This window comes from Alligator sinensis, unplaced genomic scaffold (assembly GCF_000455745.1).
Source record: "Alligator sinensis unplaced genomic scaffold, ASM45574v1 scaffold144_4, whole genome shotgun sequence".
NCBI lineage: Eukaryota > Metazoa > Chordata > Crocodylia > Alligatoridae > Alligator > Alligator sinensis.
Window position 1 is genome coordinate 1,164,500 of NW_005842190.1, and position 15,177 is coordinate 1,179,676.

The 15,177-nt window shown below is 41.3% G+C and overlaps 1 protein-coding gene across 1 annotated transcript; it reads right to left on the minus strand.

The window, feature by feature from the left end:
- Positions 1–329: 329 nt before the first annotated feature.
- Positions 330–9,793, minus strand: LOC102377109 (lysozyme g-like). The gene is made up of 5 exons (XM_006026334.2): positions 9,746–9,793; positions 8,876–8,965; positions 5,394–5,590; positions 3,541–3,679; positions 330–2,122 (listed from the first exon to the last, which is right to left on the minus strand). The coding sequence occupies exons 1-5, from the start codon at positions 9,786–9,788 to the stop codon at positions 1,989–1,991; spliced, it is 603 nt and encodes a 200-aa protein (XP_006026396.1). The 5' UTR covers positions 9,789–9,793; the 3' UTR covers positions 330–1,988.
- Between the last annotated feature and the right edge of the window lie 5,384 nt (positions 9,794–15,177).

The window sequence follows — 15,177 nt, forward strand, 5'->3', positions numbered from 1 at the left end:
TCTGTAGCCAAGAAGCAGATATGCTTCTGGGAGGAGGGCATCTTGAACCCTAGTCCCTTTTTGTGAGGATGGTTTATGCATTTTACACTGGTCAAAAAGCACAAAAAACCCTAACAGAAGGAAATAGAGCTAAGTACTCCCCTTTTCCCTGAGTCCCTCCTCACTTGGGTTACAGATTGAGGCTCCCTCTTGCTTACTCCCCTTCTAGCTCTATAAATCTTGCACTGAAATAAAACACAAAAATAGCTAAGACGCGCTTAAAATCAAACATAGGTTCCAGCTAGACATGTATCATTCTTATTTAATTTATTAAGACCTTTGGAAACAACTAAGTTGCTTTGTTGAAGTGAAAGTGATTTAAGCGCCATGGCATGAGCATCTTGCATAAAAGCCTGGGTCCATCCCAAATTGGAGAACCGTGGATCCCTATCGTCTCAAACATTAGTGCCAAGACAATATGTAATGGACTAGAAGAACCCATAACAGTATATACTCTCCACCAGGCCTAGTAAAGATTCTGTGATCTGTCTGATTTTTATAAAATGCCCCTCTTTCAGAAATAAAGCGTGTGGACATGTAATACAAGTCAAGTCAATTTACTCCATAGTAAATGTTTCATTTGTTCACATTCACAAAGTGAACTCCTGGCTCCATTGACATAAACAGCAAAACCCCATTGACTTCAGTGAGACTAGAAATTCACCCATGGTCAAATAACTTAGGCTCAGCATTAACATTTTATTACAAGACTTTGAAAAAAGTGTACTTTTCAATAATTTTTAAAATGTCAATAAGGCCAAAGCTTTTGGGGATTGGTTAACACTGTATTTTCTTGCATACAAACACAGACCTTTTTTAGTCCATTTTTATATGCTGAAACATTTTAATACACAATTTCCTTCTATTCAGTTTCTTAGTAAATTGATATACCCACATCCAGTCACACTAAGAAAATACATTTTCAAATGAAGTTTTCACTAGTTAATTAACTTTCCTATTAAGAATGACATTATGGAGGGTAGGTGTGGCAATCTGCTCATGATTAAAATCTGGAAAGCACCATGTTAATTGCACCAAAGCTAAGGCAGAAAAAATGTTAGGGTTATATTAGTAGGCAGTGCCATTATTATGCAAGTCATAGGAAGATCATCAAAAAGTAGGGCCCTTTTCTGCTCTTAATGGCTTTCTTATTTTTTATACTCCAGAGGGACTGACTCTGTGTGCCTTTTGTGCTCTCCAGAGAGTTTCCCTTTTGGATGTGACCCTGTGCAGCTCATTTTGACTTGTTGGAACTGACTAAATCTGCCACTGGGTGGAGTTTGTGGTTCATAAGAAAGTTGAGGATACCATGAACTGAGGATTAGTGTGTCCTTTGATGTCTTAGCAGGATGCTCTTTAGTTAATAATGGCCTACTAAAGTTCCTTACAGGTACTGAGGAGCCAGAGAGAAGCTTTTTATCTCTAGTAGGAATAAGCTAGAGGAAAGAAGCCTATGGAGACAAAGAGGTCTTTTTCCCTTTTGACTAGGGAGAGAATGGAAAAGGCTACTATAACAAATACATAGGGAGACCACCTGTCATCTCCTCTCTGGATGCTGTATGAACTGCCCCTAACTTTCCTCTGCATAGAAGAATATGAGGATTCCTCTGCCACTTGGCAGATTAAGATTTGCTGGCTGTACTTTTTTAAATAAAGGCATTGAGGTCTTAGATTCCCTCCTGCACAATACAGCCTGCTACCTTTGCAACCCTAGCAGTAAGAAAAGTAGAAACTGAGAAGAGGTACTAAATGGGGTGAGGTTGCAGGAGGAGTTAACTTACATGTGACTCCAATTTCACAACTGTTGGGACACCCCCCAGCAAAATTAATTTTGAAGTTACAGTCACTATTCAATTAGTATATTAAGCATTTATTTTTTCCTCATCTGTCATAATAATCATGAGAATTATAGTTTGTCTGAAAAGAGGGAACTTTAAGCCACCTAGAATTTAAAATCCGATTCTCTTGAAATACTTTGCTCGAATGATAACATTATTAACATAATCATTGCCTCCACTGCAATAGTCTCTTCCATCATAGACCTGGATTTTCCAGTCCCTCGAATGATAGGCACAAAGTGCCCCTGTAATGGGACAAAGATAGTTAATGTACATTTAAACATTCATAAGAAATCAATAATAAATAAATATTATTAGTATTTATATTGTGTTACAGGGAAGTCATTGGGTACTTTAGGATGTGAGGAGTAGGTTCTAAATTGTGGTGGTAGCACTATTGTTTAGTGGATAGAGGTATGGGGCATGTCTACACGTGCATTAATGCACCATAGTTACTGCGCATTAAGTTTAGTGCCTGTAATAACAGGTACCAACTTAATGTGCAGTAACTGGCACTGCTGCACAGTAGGGCCGGCACATGCCTTTTTAGTGATGCTAATGTGCAGTAGACTAATTCTACACCTCATTAGCGCAATGATGCCGCTTTTGCTGTGATGCACTAATGCATAATAGAATTAGTCTACTGCACATTTAGTATCTCATGTAGACGCTCCCCATGGAGTTCTATGTTTAGAAGTAGCTGTGCTACTTGCCTGCTGTCCTCTCACTTGTCTTTTCAGATTAGAAACTCTTCAGTTTTGTGCAATCTGTAGCAAAGGTCCAGTAGTGTAAGGACAGGTCGGTGGGCAAGCAGGGTGTAAGCCCTGCATTGCCTAAGGCACGTGTGTGTAGGGGGTAGAGGGCACCAGAATGGACTAGGGAGTGCCTCGCCCTCCCACCCCCTACTCCCCCTGTGCCTTCCAGCCCCAGCAGCAAGTTACCATGCTGAGTGTGTATAAGCAAACTGTAGGGCATTCTGGGAATTGTAGTTATACAGAGCAGTAGTGGAGGTGATTGCTGCTGGCTGGAGACATAGCGACATGTTTTTTGCCCCCAAAATAAGGAGGCTTTTTGCCCACTCATCATGGGCATCTGTGGCAAAAAAATTAGGTGCCATCTCCCCTCAGCCTCAGCAAACTTCCTTTCTTACTCCTAATGCCATAGCCAGAAGGTACAGGGGGCAGGGAGAGGGAGGACTGTTCTAGATGTAGTCCTTGTCAGTTATACCTCTGATAAGGTCCCTGATATTGCTGGAGACCTCTGTGCATTACAAAAAAAGAAGTAATAATTTTGTAAGTTGTAAAGAATGGGGTTTTACTTAATAAAATATGAAGGCTCTTGTGAGATTTAACTGCTGATAAAAGAAATATTTTCCTTTCCATATAAACCTTTCCTTGGAAACCCAATACCATGTTACATCATGCATGGACGCCAGAAAATGAAACTGCACATAAAGGCAGAAAGAAGCTGCCTTGAGGGTCATGCTAAAAGCATTCATGGTGAAAGCCCAAATTAGGTTGTTACATTTTTTTCTGCTTTAGAAACCTCATCTATTTAAATCTTAACAATACAGCTACATCAATTTTTCAAATCCTGGTATATAAATTTCTTTATCTTGTGGGTATTTCTTTATTTCTAGGGCAATGTGCAGCACATACCATACCTCTTAGCTGTTGTGCCCAGGTCCACCTAGGGTATGTTTTCCGCACAGTTTTAAGTGCAATGGTTAAAATAGTTGATCCTTGAATTATATGTTCTTCACTGTTCCATGTTCCCCTAATGGGATAGTATCTTCTGTCAATCTAGAAGTTTCAAACAAGAACATCATCAGTCTGCCTGTAAACAAAGATACCAATTTTGTTTTCTTCTATTCACACATAAAGAATAATTCTACAGGCAGTCCTCGACTTACAACGTTTCAAGTTACAACGTTTTGCACTTACAATATTTATAAATTGACACCCTGTTTCAACTTTATGACGTCAGTTTTGACTTTACAATGCTTGATCCAATGCAACACCAAACCAGCTAGCAAGTTTGCTGAGTTGCTCATCTCCCTGGAGAACATCTGTCCAAACTTCCTTGGACACTTTCTTTAAGAAAGCAGACAAGATTCCAGAAAAACCCGCAGCCAAGACTCCTGAGAAGACTCCAGCCAAGAACCTTTCAATGTCTATGAAATCTATGAAATCTATGAAATAAGTTCAACCAAAAGCCTTTCAAAAAGTCCAGCAAAGTCACCTCAAAGAAGTCATTCCAAATCAATATGATTGCTATTTACAATATAAATACATTAATGTTGCTATATTACTCATCTATAATTGACTGAGTACAAAATATTTTTGGTGAAAATAGGGTATTGGGCCTTAGTTCAGAAACCAACCCCCCATTTATAACATTGTTTCTTATGTGAAAATTGGTTCCAAGTTACATTTCGACCTAAGACACAGTTTTCAGGAACCAATTGTGTTGGAAGTCCGAGGACTGCCTGTACTTCAGTACTTGCGATTTTTATTTTTCCTTTTCTTTCTTCTGTACCTGCATCAAGCCAAACCTAACTCTCTGATGGTCCCAGCCATTCTCTAGTAGATGACCGACACGACTCCCTACAGAGATGATTGCAGCAATCAATGATGGTTCTAAACACAGGCTTTTGGCAACTCTCCTAATAATGGTTCTATATGACCTTAGATGTATTATGTCAATTTCAGCAATTTTTTCCGAAGCAGAAACACCTGTAATAAATACAAAGATGAATATGTGGTTTATTTGCATTCAAATTTTATTTTTAAAACCCTCATTTTCCAGATAAATTGGCATTCGAAAGCCATATTATGTCTAGAGAAATGCAGACAATAAATGTCAATCACAGCACATCAAAACATGGTTCCTAATTTTTTTAATCCAGATGGCAATATCCTGCATGTATTTCTGAATCAGTAACAAAGCGATGCAGGGATTTTTTACAATTCTTAGGCAGCCTTGGACATCTCTCTCGTCTCTCACATTTTCCTATTCCTGTCTTTTGTCCTATTTCCCTCCTGGTAAGTCCAAACTTCCTTGGACACTTTCTTTAAGAAAGCAGACAAGATTCCAGAAAAACCCGCAGCCAAGACTCCTGAGAAGACTCCAGCCAAGAACCTTTCAATGTCTATGAAATCTATGAAATCTATGAAATAAGTTCAACCAAAAGCCTTTCAAAAAGTCCAGCAAAGTCACCTCAAAGAAGTCATTCCAAATCAATATGATTGCTATTTACAATATAAATACATTAATGTTGCTATATTACTCATCTATAATTGACTGAGTACAAAATATTTTTGGTGAAAATAGGGTATTGGGCCTTAGTTCAGAAACCAACCCCCCATTTATAACATTGTTTCTTATGTGAAAATTGGTTCCAAGTTACATTTCGACCTAAGACACAGTTTTCAGGAACCAATTGTGTTGGAAGTCCGAGGACTGCCTGTACTTCAGTACTTGCGATTTTTATTTTTCCTTTTCTTTCTTCTGTACCTGCATCAAGCCAAACCTAACTCTCTGATGGTCCCAGCCATTCTCTAGTAGATGACCGACACGACTCCCTACAGAGATGATTGCAGCAATCAATGATGGTTCTAAACACAGGCTTTTGGCAACTCTCCTAATAATGGTTCTATATGACCTTAGATGTATTATGTCAATTTCAGCAATTTTTTCCGAAGCAGAAACACCTGTAATAAATACAAAGATGAATATGTGGTTTATTTGCATTCAAATTTTATTTTTAAAACCCTCATTTTCCAGATAAATTGGCATTCGAAAGCCATATTATGTCTAGAGAAATGCAGACAATAAATGTCAATCACAGCACATCAAAACATGGTTCCTAATTTTTTTAATCCAGATGGCAATATCCTGCATGTATTTCTGAATCAGTAACAAAGCGATGCAGGGATTTTTTACAATTCTTAGGCAGCCTTGGACATCTCTCTCGTCTCTCACATTTTCCTATTCCTGTCTTTTGTCCTATTTCCCTCCTGGTAAACATTTTAGTAGTTAAGTTTCACAGGGGCTAAGCATCCAGAGTTCCCATTTACCACAGAACATATGAAAATCTAGCCATAAATTAATAAATTTGGTGATATTTATGGCTGATGACTTATATTTAAAATAATACAATAATACATCAACCTACATGAATGGCTAGTTTTAAAACATTTTTAAAATAAGTAACTTTTATAAATGTTGTAACAGTTTAAAAAGGGTTGATAAGTATTTGTATTTAATAAAATAGTTATTTGCTTCTTTGCAGTCACAAAAAGTTTTATGAACTTGAACTAGGTATAAGAATCACTTCAAACATTGGTGAAAAACAGCCATCTCTGCTGTGAAACTGCATCCATTTAACAGGATAAGGCAATTATACAAGACACAAAATGAAGCAGTGTTGTATTAAATGAAATCTGTGAGGGATAATTAGGTAGATAAAATAAAATGATCCAGTCTGGGAAGGAAAGTGGGGATAACATTTTCTTTCTTACAAAGAGTTATCTGGGATCTTTAATTACTCAAGGTAGGTGGGAACTCTTCTTGACATCTCTTTCCTCCAAATCATTACAACTCTGAGGGAAGAGTGCTACCTATTGGCTGATTTTCCTGCTTTGCCTTCTCTAAGAACCTGCCCAGGTGGATGGTATTGCAGGGTCAGGAATGGGATACAGAATGAAATACAATATGAAAGTCTCACACTTGAAACCTGATTGGCTTTAAAACAGGGCTCTATACTCAATATCCAACCTCAGCTGTAACCTGCTGTCTAGCTGACCTCAAGATTATGTTTGCCTTTGACAGATGAAGTCCCAGCCCCATAAAATTCAATAAGCCTTTTGCCATTTCCTTCTACCTGGCTGGGAATTCACCTATGAGTCACTGGTTGTCACAATGAAGTGCAGACCTTTTCTTTGGCTTCTGTAACATAGTTCTTCTTCCCCAATAGGAGTGAAAGTAAAAAGGCTTCTTTAGAACCTTCTGATAAAACTACAGGAGAATGAGAAAGAAGTCTCAAAATGGGGCACTCCATAGTAGCATCACTACAGATTTGGGGCCTGACTGATTTGGGCCTACAGACCAGTGGCTGGCAACCCTAAGGGCTAGGGACAGACATTCAAAAAGCCTGAGCCTGAATTCATTCAATCTTTGCAGGTTAGTCTAACCTGCCTAGGTTGAACCAGTTTCCAACTGAACAGTCATTCCCTCTGGACTGAGGAAATGCAGGCACATGCCTGCAGTGGCTCAGGCTGGAAGCTGGGGAGCACCAGAGCAGCCCTCCCTTCCTTCCATAGTGCTGAGCTGAAGGGGGGAAAGCCAGGCCCCAGCAGGATGCTTTGATTGGGGAGGGGTTGTGCCCCCCTGCCCACACCCAGCAGCCCAACAGGAATTGATAACAGTGTTTATCACCCCTAACTCAATGTTTATCATCCCATTAAGAAAACAAAGGGACATTACCAGCTACCTGTTGATTCTCCTTTTGTCCTGCCACAACACGGACTGTAGCCAGAATGTGGTCTGCTAGCTAATGCTGAAGTGTCTGTAGGGCAGAGAGGACAGGGAGGGGAGGAGGGGAGCAGGCAGGTGCCTGCAGTCTGTGCCAGAGCTGGAGCCAGGGAGCAGAGGGGAGGAGCCAGCTCTGCTGTGGAGCAGAGAGCCCCACCCAGCCCAGAGAGCATGCTGGGATGCTGGGGGAGTCTGGTTTAACTTAAGCCAGCAAAGGGTCTGGGACAGACATTGCATAAACCGGTTTGACCCAAATCAGTTAAGTCTGATACTACATTCAACCAGGTTTATCTCAAACTGGTTTCAGTCATTTTCAAACTAGTTTATGTACACTGAACATCTGTTCTGTTACAGGTTTAAATCCGTTTCTGATCACTTAAACCAGTTTATGTGTAATGTGTGTCCCTAGCCTAACAAGCCACAAGGTGGAACAACCCAGCTCCTGTTCAATGTGGGCCAGGTGGCTTTGACGGTGTGTCAGAGGTGAGTGGCTTTGCTTGCACCCGTATTGAGGCCAGGCAGCTGGGAGCTGTGCCCTCACTGCCACTGCTTCCCCCAGCCCCTCACTGCTTGGCTGTGGCACAGGCTCAGACTCTAGTCAGTGGGGAGCTGCACTGCAGGTGGGAGGCAGGCAGCTTTGCTTGTGGTTTTGCCTGTAGTTGCACTGAGGTCAGGCAGCAAGGATCTGTGCTGGGACTGGGGAGCTGGAAGCTGTGTCCGCACTGCTGCCTCTTCTCCCCATACCTCTCCTATCCCGCCCCCAGTCACCTCCCAGCAGCTTCCCACTGACTAGAGGCTGTGATTGCACCACAGGCAGAGAGCAAGGGGCTGAGAGACATGGTGGTGGCACAGGGTCAGCTTCCTGCTGCCTGACCTTAGCATAGTTCTTTGCTGCCTGGCCTTATAAACCCTCTGACTCCAGAGGCCGTATCCAGTGGCTCCTTTGGCTTGATCCAACCTGTGGGTCATATGTTGTGAACCCATGCTATATAGAGCATGTTTTTTACATATTCCAGTAGATGTCAAGTGTTGATTCAAGTCAAGTTTGTCTTCTTCGTCAGACCAGGAGAGTCTGGGATTGCTGAGGACAGCATATGTGGAGATAAAAATACTAAACACTTAAAAAAAATCTGTTTTGACTAGAAAGAAATCTTGTCTTTTCCTCTTTGTTCAAAGGAGAAGGCCCCTAGCTGTGAGACCTTGAAAGGTGGGCTCCTCAGAAATGGATAGAATAAGGAGTTAAGAAATGCTGCTGTTTGAAAACAATTGCATTAATGCTCGGCCCTCCCCTTCAGCTTGTTGTGTCATGGCCATGCTCAGTTAGGACAGTGTCCCTGACAAAATTGGATGGCTTGCTCTTGGAAATTTAATTTACCAACAATGGGAAATAAAATATTGTTTTCTCATGTGTAAAGAGCATTGTGCACTGAGGTATAGCAAGTCACGCATTGAGTTATACTTACCACAGCCTATAGTTTTTACCGGTCCACAGGATATTACCGGAGTTTGAAGGCTAGTTATATCACCATAGCAACTTTGACTGGCAGAAGGAGCTAAAAAGTTAAATAGAGATATTATATTTAAAAAGGATGCTTACTTAGAGTGTTGAAAGCATTAATAAACCTTGAGCACAAAGGACATGTCAACCTTAATAGTTATTTTGTATCCCCCTCCTTTATATTATTGCCACTATAATTATCCTTGACAGGCTCTCAACAAAAACCAGCATTAGAGGATTGCTTTTTTCTAATATTATATATCAAAGTCAATGAATTCATGATCATTTACATTGGCTGAGGATCTGCCTTTTTATATCCACCTAATGGGAAAAAAAGTACCAGCTCCTGAACTTATTTTACAGAGCCCCTTCCATCCAGCTCCTACAGACAGAACATAAAATGTCTCTCCACTAAGAATGGAAAAACGACTGTCTCCCATTAGGAATGGTTCCTGTGCCCATCGATGACACAATAGCCTTTCATGAACATTAGGAATCGCTGGCTGGGCAAATTATTCTACTTCCTAGATGGTTGGAAGTTCATGGAACCTTGCATTCAAGTTAGAGCATTCATGAGATCAGATGAAAAAATAATACAAGGTGATTTTTTAAATTTATGATTCTGTTCTGGTGTCTGACATATCCTTCAACATTCATTGTTTAATGAGTATGGATAGAGTGTAAGAAACTTCACACAAAAGCCCACATGAAAGACATTATGGCTCTTTGTACTAGGTAGACTCAGATCTGACGCATCCTGCAGCTCTTCAAAAATCTTTTCATATTGTTGTCTTGACAGTAAGGTTAATTAAATGGAAATAAACCCCAGGCTTACCAATAAGGGCAGAAAGGCCCAGAATCAACAGTGCAAGAAACATGGTGGTAGTTCTTCTCAGGCCCATCAAAGCAATCTGAAAATTAATCAGACTTTATGAACATGAAGAAGTGAAGAAAGTTTTCAATGACCCTACAAAAGTGTTCTTACACAAAACTAGCAAATTGTATTGAAACCTTCCCAGAGGAACAGGCTGGGGAGAATTATTTTAATCCTATTAAGAAAATTAAAACTGGGGCAACACTATATTCAGGATATACTACACATTCTCATTCACAAAACAGGGATACATTGTGCAAACAATTTATTGGATAGTTGGCACAGGTCAGATTCAAATACAAAACAATCTTTTGGACTAGTACAGCAAAAACAGACAGCAGTGCCGTAGCAATGAAGTTTGGCACCCAGCACAAAGCCTGCAGCGGCAGCTCACCCTAGCCCCATGCACAGATCCGGGGGACACATGCCCCCTCATGCTTGCCAGGAAGCGCACACAGTGGCAGAAGCTGCCCTTCCCCCATCCCCATGCCCCACCAAATGAGCCACTCATGGCTCTGTCCTGCACCCCACCCCAGCTGGGCAGCACCTGTTTGGTGCCCCTTTGCTTTGGGATGGTCACCCTGCTCGCCTTACCCCCACACCCCCATCCCTCCCTTGCTACAGCACTGGCTGAGGGATTCTCTGCTTGGACCTCTTGTCTCCTCACACAGTTCCCTTAGTCTTGACCAAGTAGCTTTGCCAGAAAACAATCAGATTTGGTTTTCTATTGGTAACAGTGGGTGCACCTACATGAGACATTTACTGTGGAGCTGCCTAATTAGCTCCACAGTAAAGTCTCTGCATCTGCACATGTGGCCCTATTAGGGTGCAGTAAGCTAACTAACTCCACAGTAAACCAAATAACTCTTTAAATACAAGTGCTATCCTGCAGCGGCATTATTTAGTGCACAGCAATGCACATATTGACGCTGACAGGCCTGGCTGGAGCACGAGGGTGCTTCAGTGTGAGGGCTGCCTGCCATCTAGCCTCTCACTGGAGCCATCTAGCCTCTCATATCCCAGCCAGCCCCACCGCAGCACGTTAAGCCGGGTTGGAGCAGTCCTGGGCTGACAGGCTGACCCCCCAGGCCCTCTGCTAGCCAGGGCTGCTCTGACCCAGCTCAATGTGCTGCAGTCCTGACTCACCTGTAAACACAGTGCAATATGCACCAGAGTTTTTTGCTGTGCATTAATTGCATGTGTAGACATGCCCAATCAGCACAGCTCTCCTGCACACACTTCTAAGTATATAGTGGTTTAAATTCTAGTGTGCTATATATGGTGCTGAACCCTGAGTTAACAATTTGAAAAACTATATAAACTGTTTCAATGTTTTTTCTAGTAGGTTTTCAAATGGAAATTACATCATTAAGATCACAACCAGTAATCATGAATTGTTTTTTATACACGGAAAAAGGATTTTTTATTAATTTTAATAATATGTTACCCTTTGCAACCCACTATTCATTTCCACCTAGCTACATACAGAACCTTAGGGCCCACTGAAATCAATTGAAAGACCCATTTTTTGGAGAAGGACCTTATTGTCCACCCACAAAACATTTACTATTTAGGATGGAGCTAGCTCTCCTGTAAGCCATATATAAGCCATATATTGGTAAAGAAAATTTGAAGAATTAGACTATCATAGCCTGACCTTGTAGTCATTAAACTAATCATAAACACACATAGATTAGCCCCATGGAGCAGAGTTTTACTCGTTTTTATTGCCATTTCCATCTGCAGGAAACTGCTGTATGATCAGATTTTAGCTTTTCTCCTTTTTTTCCCTCAGAGATATTTCTTTTCTGTAAATAATTAAAAAACATTCAGCAAAAATATCACTAGTCACAAGTAGACTGTCACATTACTACAAATAGGATGTTTACTATTAAACAAAAACAAGTATTTTTCCTTCCTCAACTGAGCATGCTATGAATGAATTCAGACTCACCTGTCTTCAATCTGCCTGTGTTTATCAGATGCATCAATTCAAGAGCTTTATATATCCTAAGGGATACCTGTCCTTTGCTTTTAGGAATGTTGATCTCCACCCAGATTAATGACTTGCAAAGTTTAATACTAGTCATACTTTAAACTCATACAATGCCTTTCATCTAGGCATCTGCACAAACATCATTTTCTTGTAGCACATTTACATGTAAATAAGCCGATGCAAAACAAGTGACTTGTACAGGTATTTCAGTGAGCTAACAACAGGGTCAGAAGAGAATTTCTGTCCTATTTAACAGTCTTCTCTGCGTCTCTAGACCTCATGGCACATGAGCCATGGTGGAGTCACTGTTCAGGTCTTTAAATCAAGACCAGGTGTCTTCCCAGAAGCTAAACTTTAGTTTTGTATGTCTCATTATTTTCAAGTTGGCAAATGTATATTCAAAATAAAAACACATTTGCAAGTTGGTTATATGAATTTGAAAGGTAAACAATAATAATCCTATATAATTTGTATGTGTGTCAGTTTTGAGAGGTCCAACTAATGTGATGCCTCTTCTGGGATTCACCGTGCTTGGTGTGGGAGTGAGCCAAGCTTAAACGAAAGTGCCGTTCTTATTTTCATGTCTGTAAGCAGCCTGTATTTGAACATTAACTCACATACAACTTTGAGTATGCATTGTGCACTCAGAAGAAAAGGTGCTCCTATTTTATTATTATTTTTCCATGCCACAAAATTTCCCTGGGTGGTGGAAATGCTCTCCAGTATTAGAAGGAATGATTAATGCACGCACACAAACACACACACTATTACTATTATCTCTTTATGAGTTTCAACTGTGGTTTCACAACTTTCCTACAGAGAGGGAGATGCTTAATCATTTTGTACAAAACTTGCATTATAAGTAACACAAGCCACTTATAGACTGGAAAAACCCACAATATACTTGCTATAGAAACTGAGGTGGAATGCACCTAGGGGTGGTCCAAGCTGTCCACATGTACCTTCTCAAACTGGCCAATTCAAAATGTTCCTATGACTTCCCTCAGGGATACGATCAACCCAAAACTCTTTCCTTGAAACCAAGGAGTTTTAAGGGGACATGTCAAGCTGGATGGATGTAACATAGGGGTGTCAAACTCACCCTGGGCCCCAAGCCATATCTACATCACCAGGGTTCCTCCTGGACTGGATGTATTGTGCTATGTATTGTGATAATTACCACCTGTTGAATGGCAGATCTGAAGAACAGAATAGTGGTCATCACAGCAACTTAAACCCCCTTGTCCTACCATTGCACAGGAAGCCTCGGTGCTGTCAGCTGTGTTTCCATATCCCAGAGTTTCCAGACTGACTCTCAGGAATATCTAAAAAGACAGGTGAAGTTATGTTACAACCACAGGCTGTAACCATCCCATTACCACAGCCAATTCCTTCAGTACCTTAGTGTGTATTCTGTCCAGCTGTGCTGACTTGATGGCATCTAGCTCAATTATTTGCAACTAGGATGCTACAGCCTGGTATGTCAGTGCAAACATGACTGACAGGATAAACCCAGAGGGTGCATCCAGACAAGAGTGCACGTGTGCTTTGCAGCACCTCAAAGGCTTTTGAGGTGCTTTTGATTGCCTGAAACTAGAGTCTGGCCAGCCAGGTTCCACATGCTCGGATTGCCGCACTGCAGGCCTGGGAGGCTCCCAGGACCTCAGGTAAAGCTGCTGGGGCCATCCCAAATGCTGGTCCCAGCCTCCCTTACCCACCCAGGGCAATTTGCTGTGCACCAGAGTGCGCATGCAGGGGCATTCCCCATGGACAAGTAGCAGGGGCACAACTATGCACAGCTGCTATTTGTCCCCTGGGAAATGCACATACGAGCTTATCTGGACACGCCCAGAGATTTCAACTAGGAATCCATGGTGTCACAAGCATTCTGAGCTGTTGTGGTCTTTCTGCGTTCTTTGTAAGAGAAACTCTTCTAGCAAAAAATGAGTGAAAATGAAGAATTTGCATTTTTCAAAGGGTGCCACGAGTCTAATGACAGGTGCCTCAGGTCTAAAAAAGGTTGAAACCCACTGATTTCATTTCTCTGATTAAACCTTAACCTTCTTCTATTACTCTAGGTTGTCTTCTTCGCTGTCAACTGTTTTTATCATCTGGTACCAGACTTTGTTTGTGAAGGCCTATGTGCTGGAGGCCACACCAAGTCAGCAGCACCAGTGGCTCCAATAACAAGAGTGGTAGCCTCCTATGTGTCGGGAGGTGAGACTCTAGCTGGGAGACAGGACCCTTCTCTCCGCTCCCCAAATCTCTGCCATTCACCCCCCACCCTCTCCTGTCCAAGGATCCAAAATCCTAGTTAAGCTTCTGTGGGGCTACCTAGCACTTCACTGACATACTGTATTTCTGCTAAGTATCAAGAGGAGCTAGACTGGAACAGCTCTCAAGACAGAGGCCCCCTTCCAAAATGCTTTCTGCATGAGATGCTCCTCATGATTCATGTGGCCTCAGTGCCGTTCACAGTGAACACAGAACAGATTTCTAGCAGTATACTGCACCTGACTAGTGGAGAGCACTATTGCAGTTTATTGCTATCCAGAGGCTCTTTAACCTATAATGCACAGTTTAAGTTATATGATCAAGAAAAGGGACATATGTCATCTTGTATGTAACTTGTGGAAGCAGCAGTTCAAGAAATCAATCAGCACCATGGCATCTATATTTTAAACAAAAAGGCAACAACAACATAACACATTACAATAGAAGGCGTAAGTAGGGTGTTCCATTTATAAGTATTTTAATGAAACTTGTTTAGATGCTTTATTCAGTTCACATTGCACTGCACTCCGCTCTTGGCAGGCAGGTGAATTTTGCTGTATTACAGACTGAAAGGGCATATCTATATTGGTGTGATTGGTCACATCTACATGTGCATTAATGCACTGTTCTTAATGCACATTAAATTTAGTACATCCTATATGAAGTACTAAATAAATGCACATTAGGCTGCACTAATGCGCAGTAGCACAAGCGCACACTTTTTAGCTTATTCTGCTGCACATTAGTGTACTAGTATAAATTTTTATGCACTGATTTAATGCACAATACAATAGGCTACTACGCATTAAAGCGCATGTGTAGATGCGCCCATTGCAATATCGGATAGAGATACCTGAGCTTGTTATAAACTTGTTAGGTAGTGAGCCAGTAGCAGTGAAGTTATGTCAGATGGGAAATCAGTGCAGATGAACAAGCAAAGAATGTGGTTAATTTTGCAGAAGGCACTGAACATGGGGCTGCTATGACCAATCTGTTAGGGTAGCTTGTCATATTTTATGCTCTAAAGTTGCACCTGTTTATAGAGTGGTGCATTGTAGCATTCATAGATTCATAGACGTTAGGGTCGGAAGGGACCTCAATAGATCATCGAGTCCGACCCCCT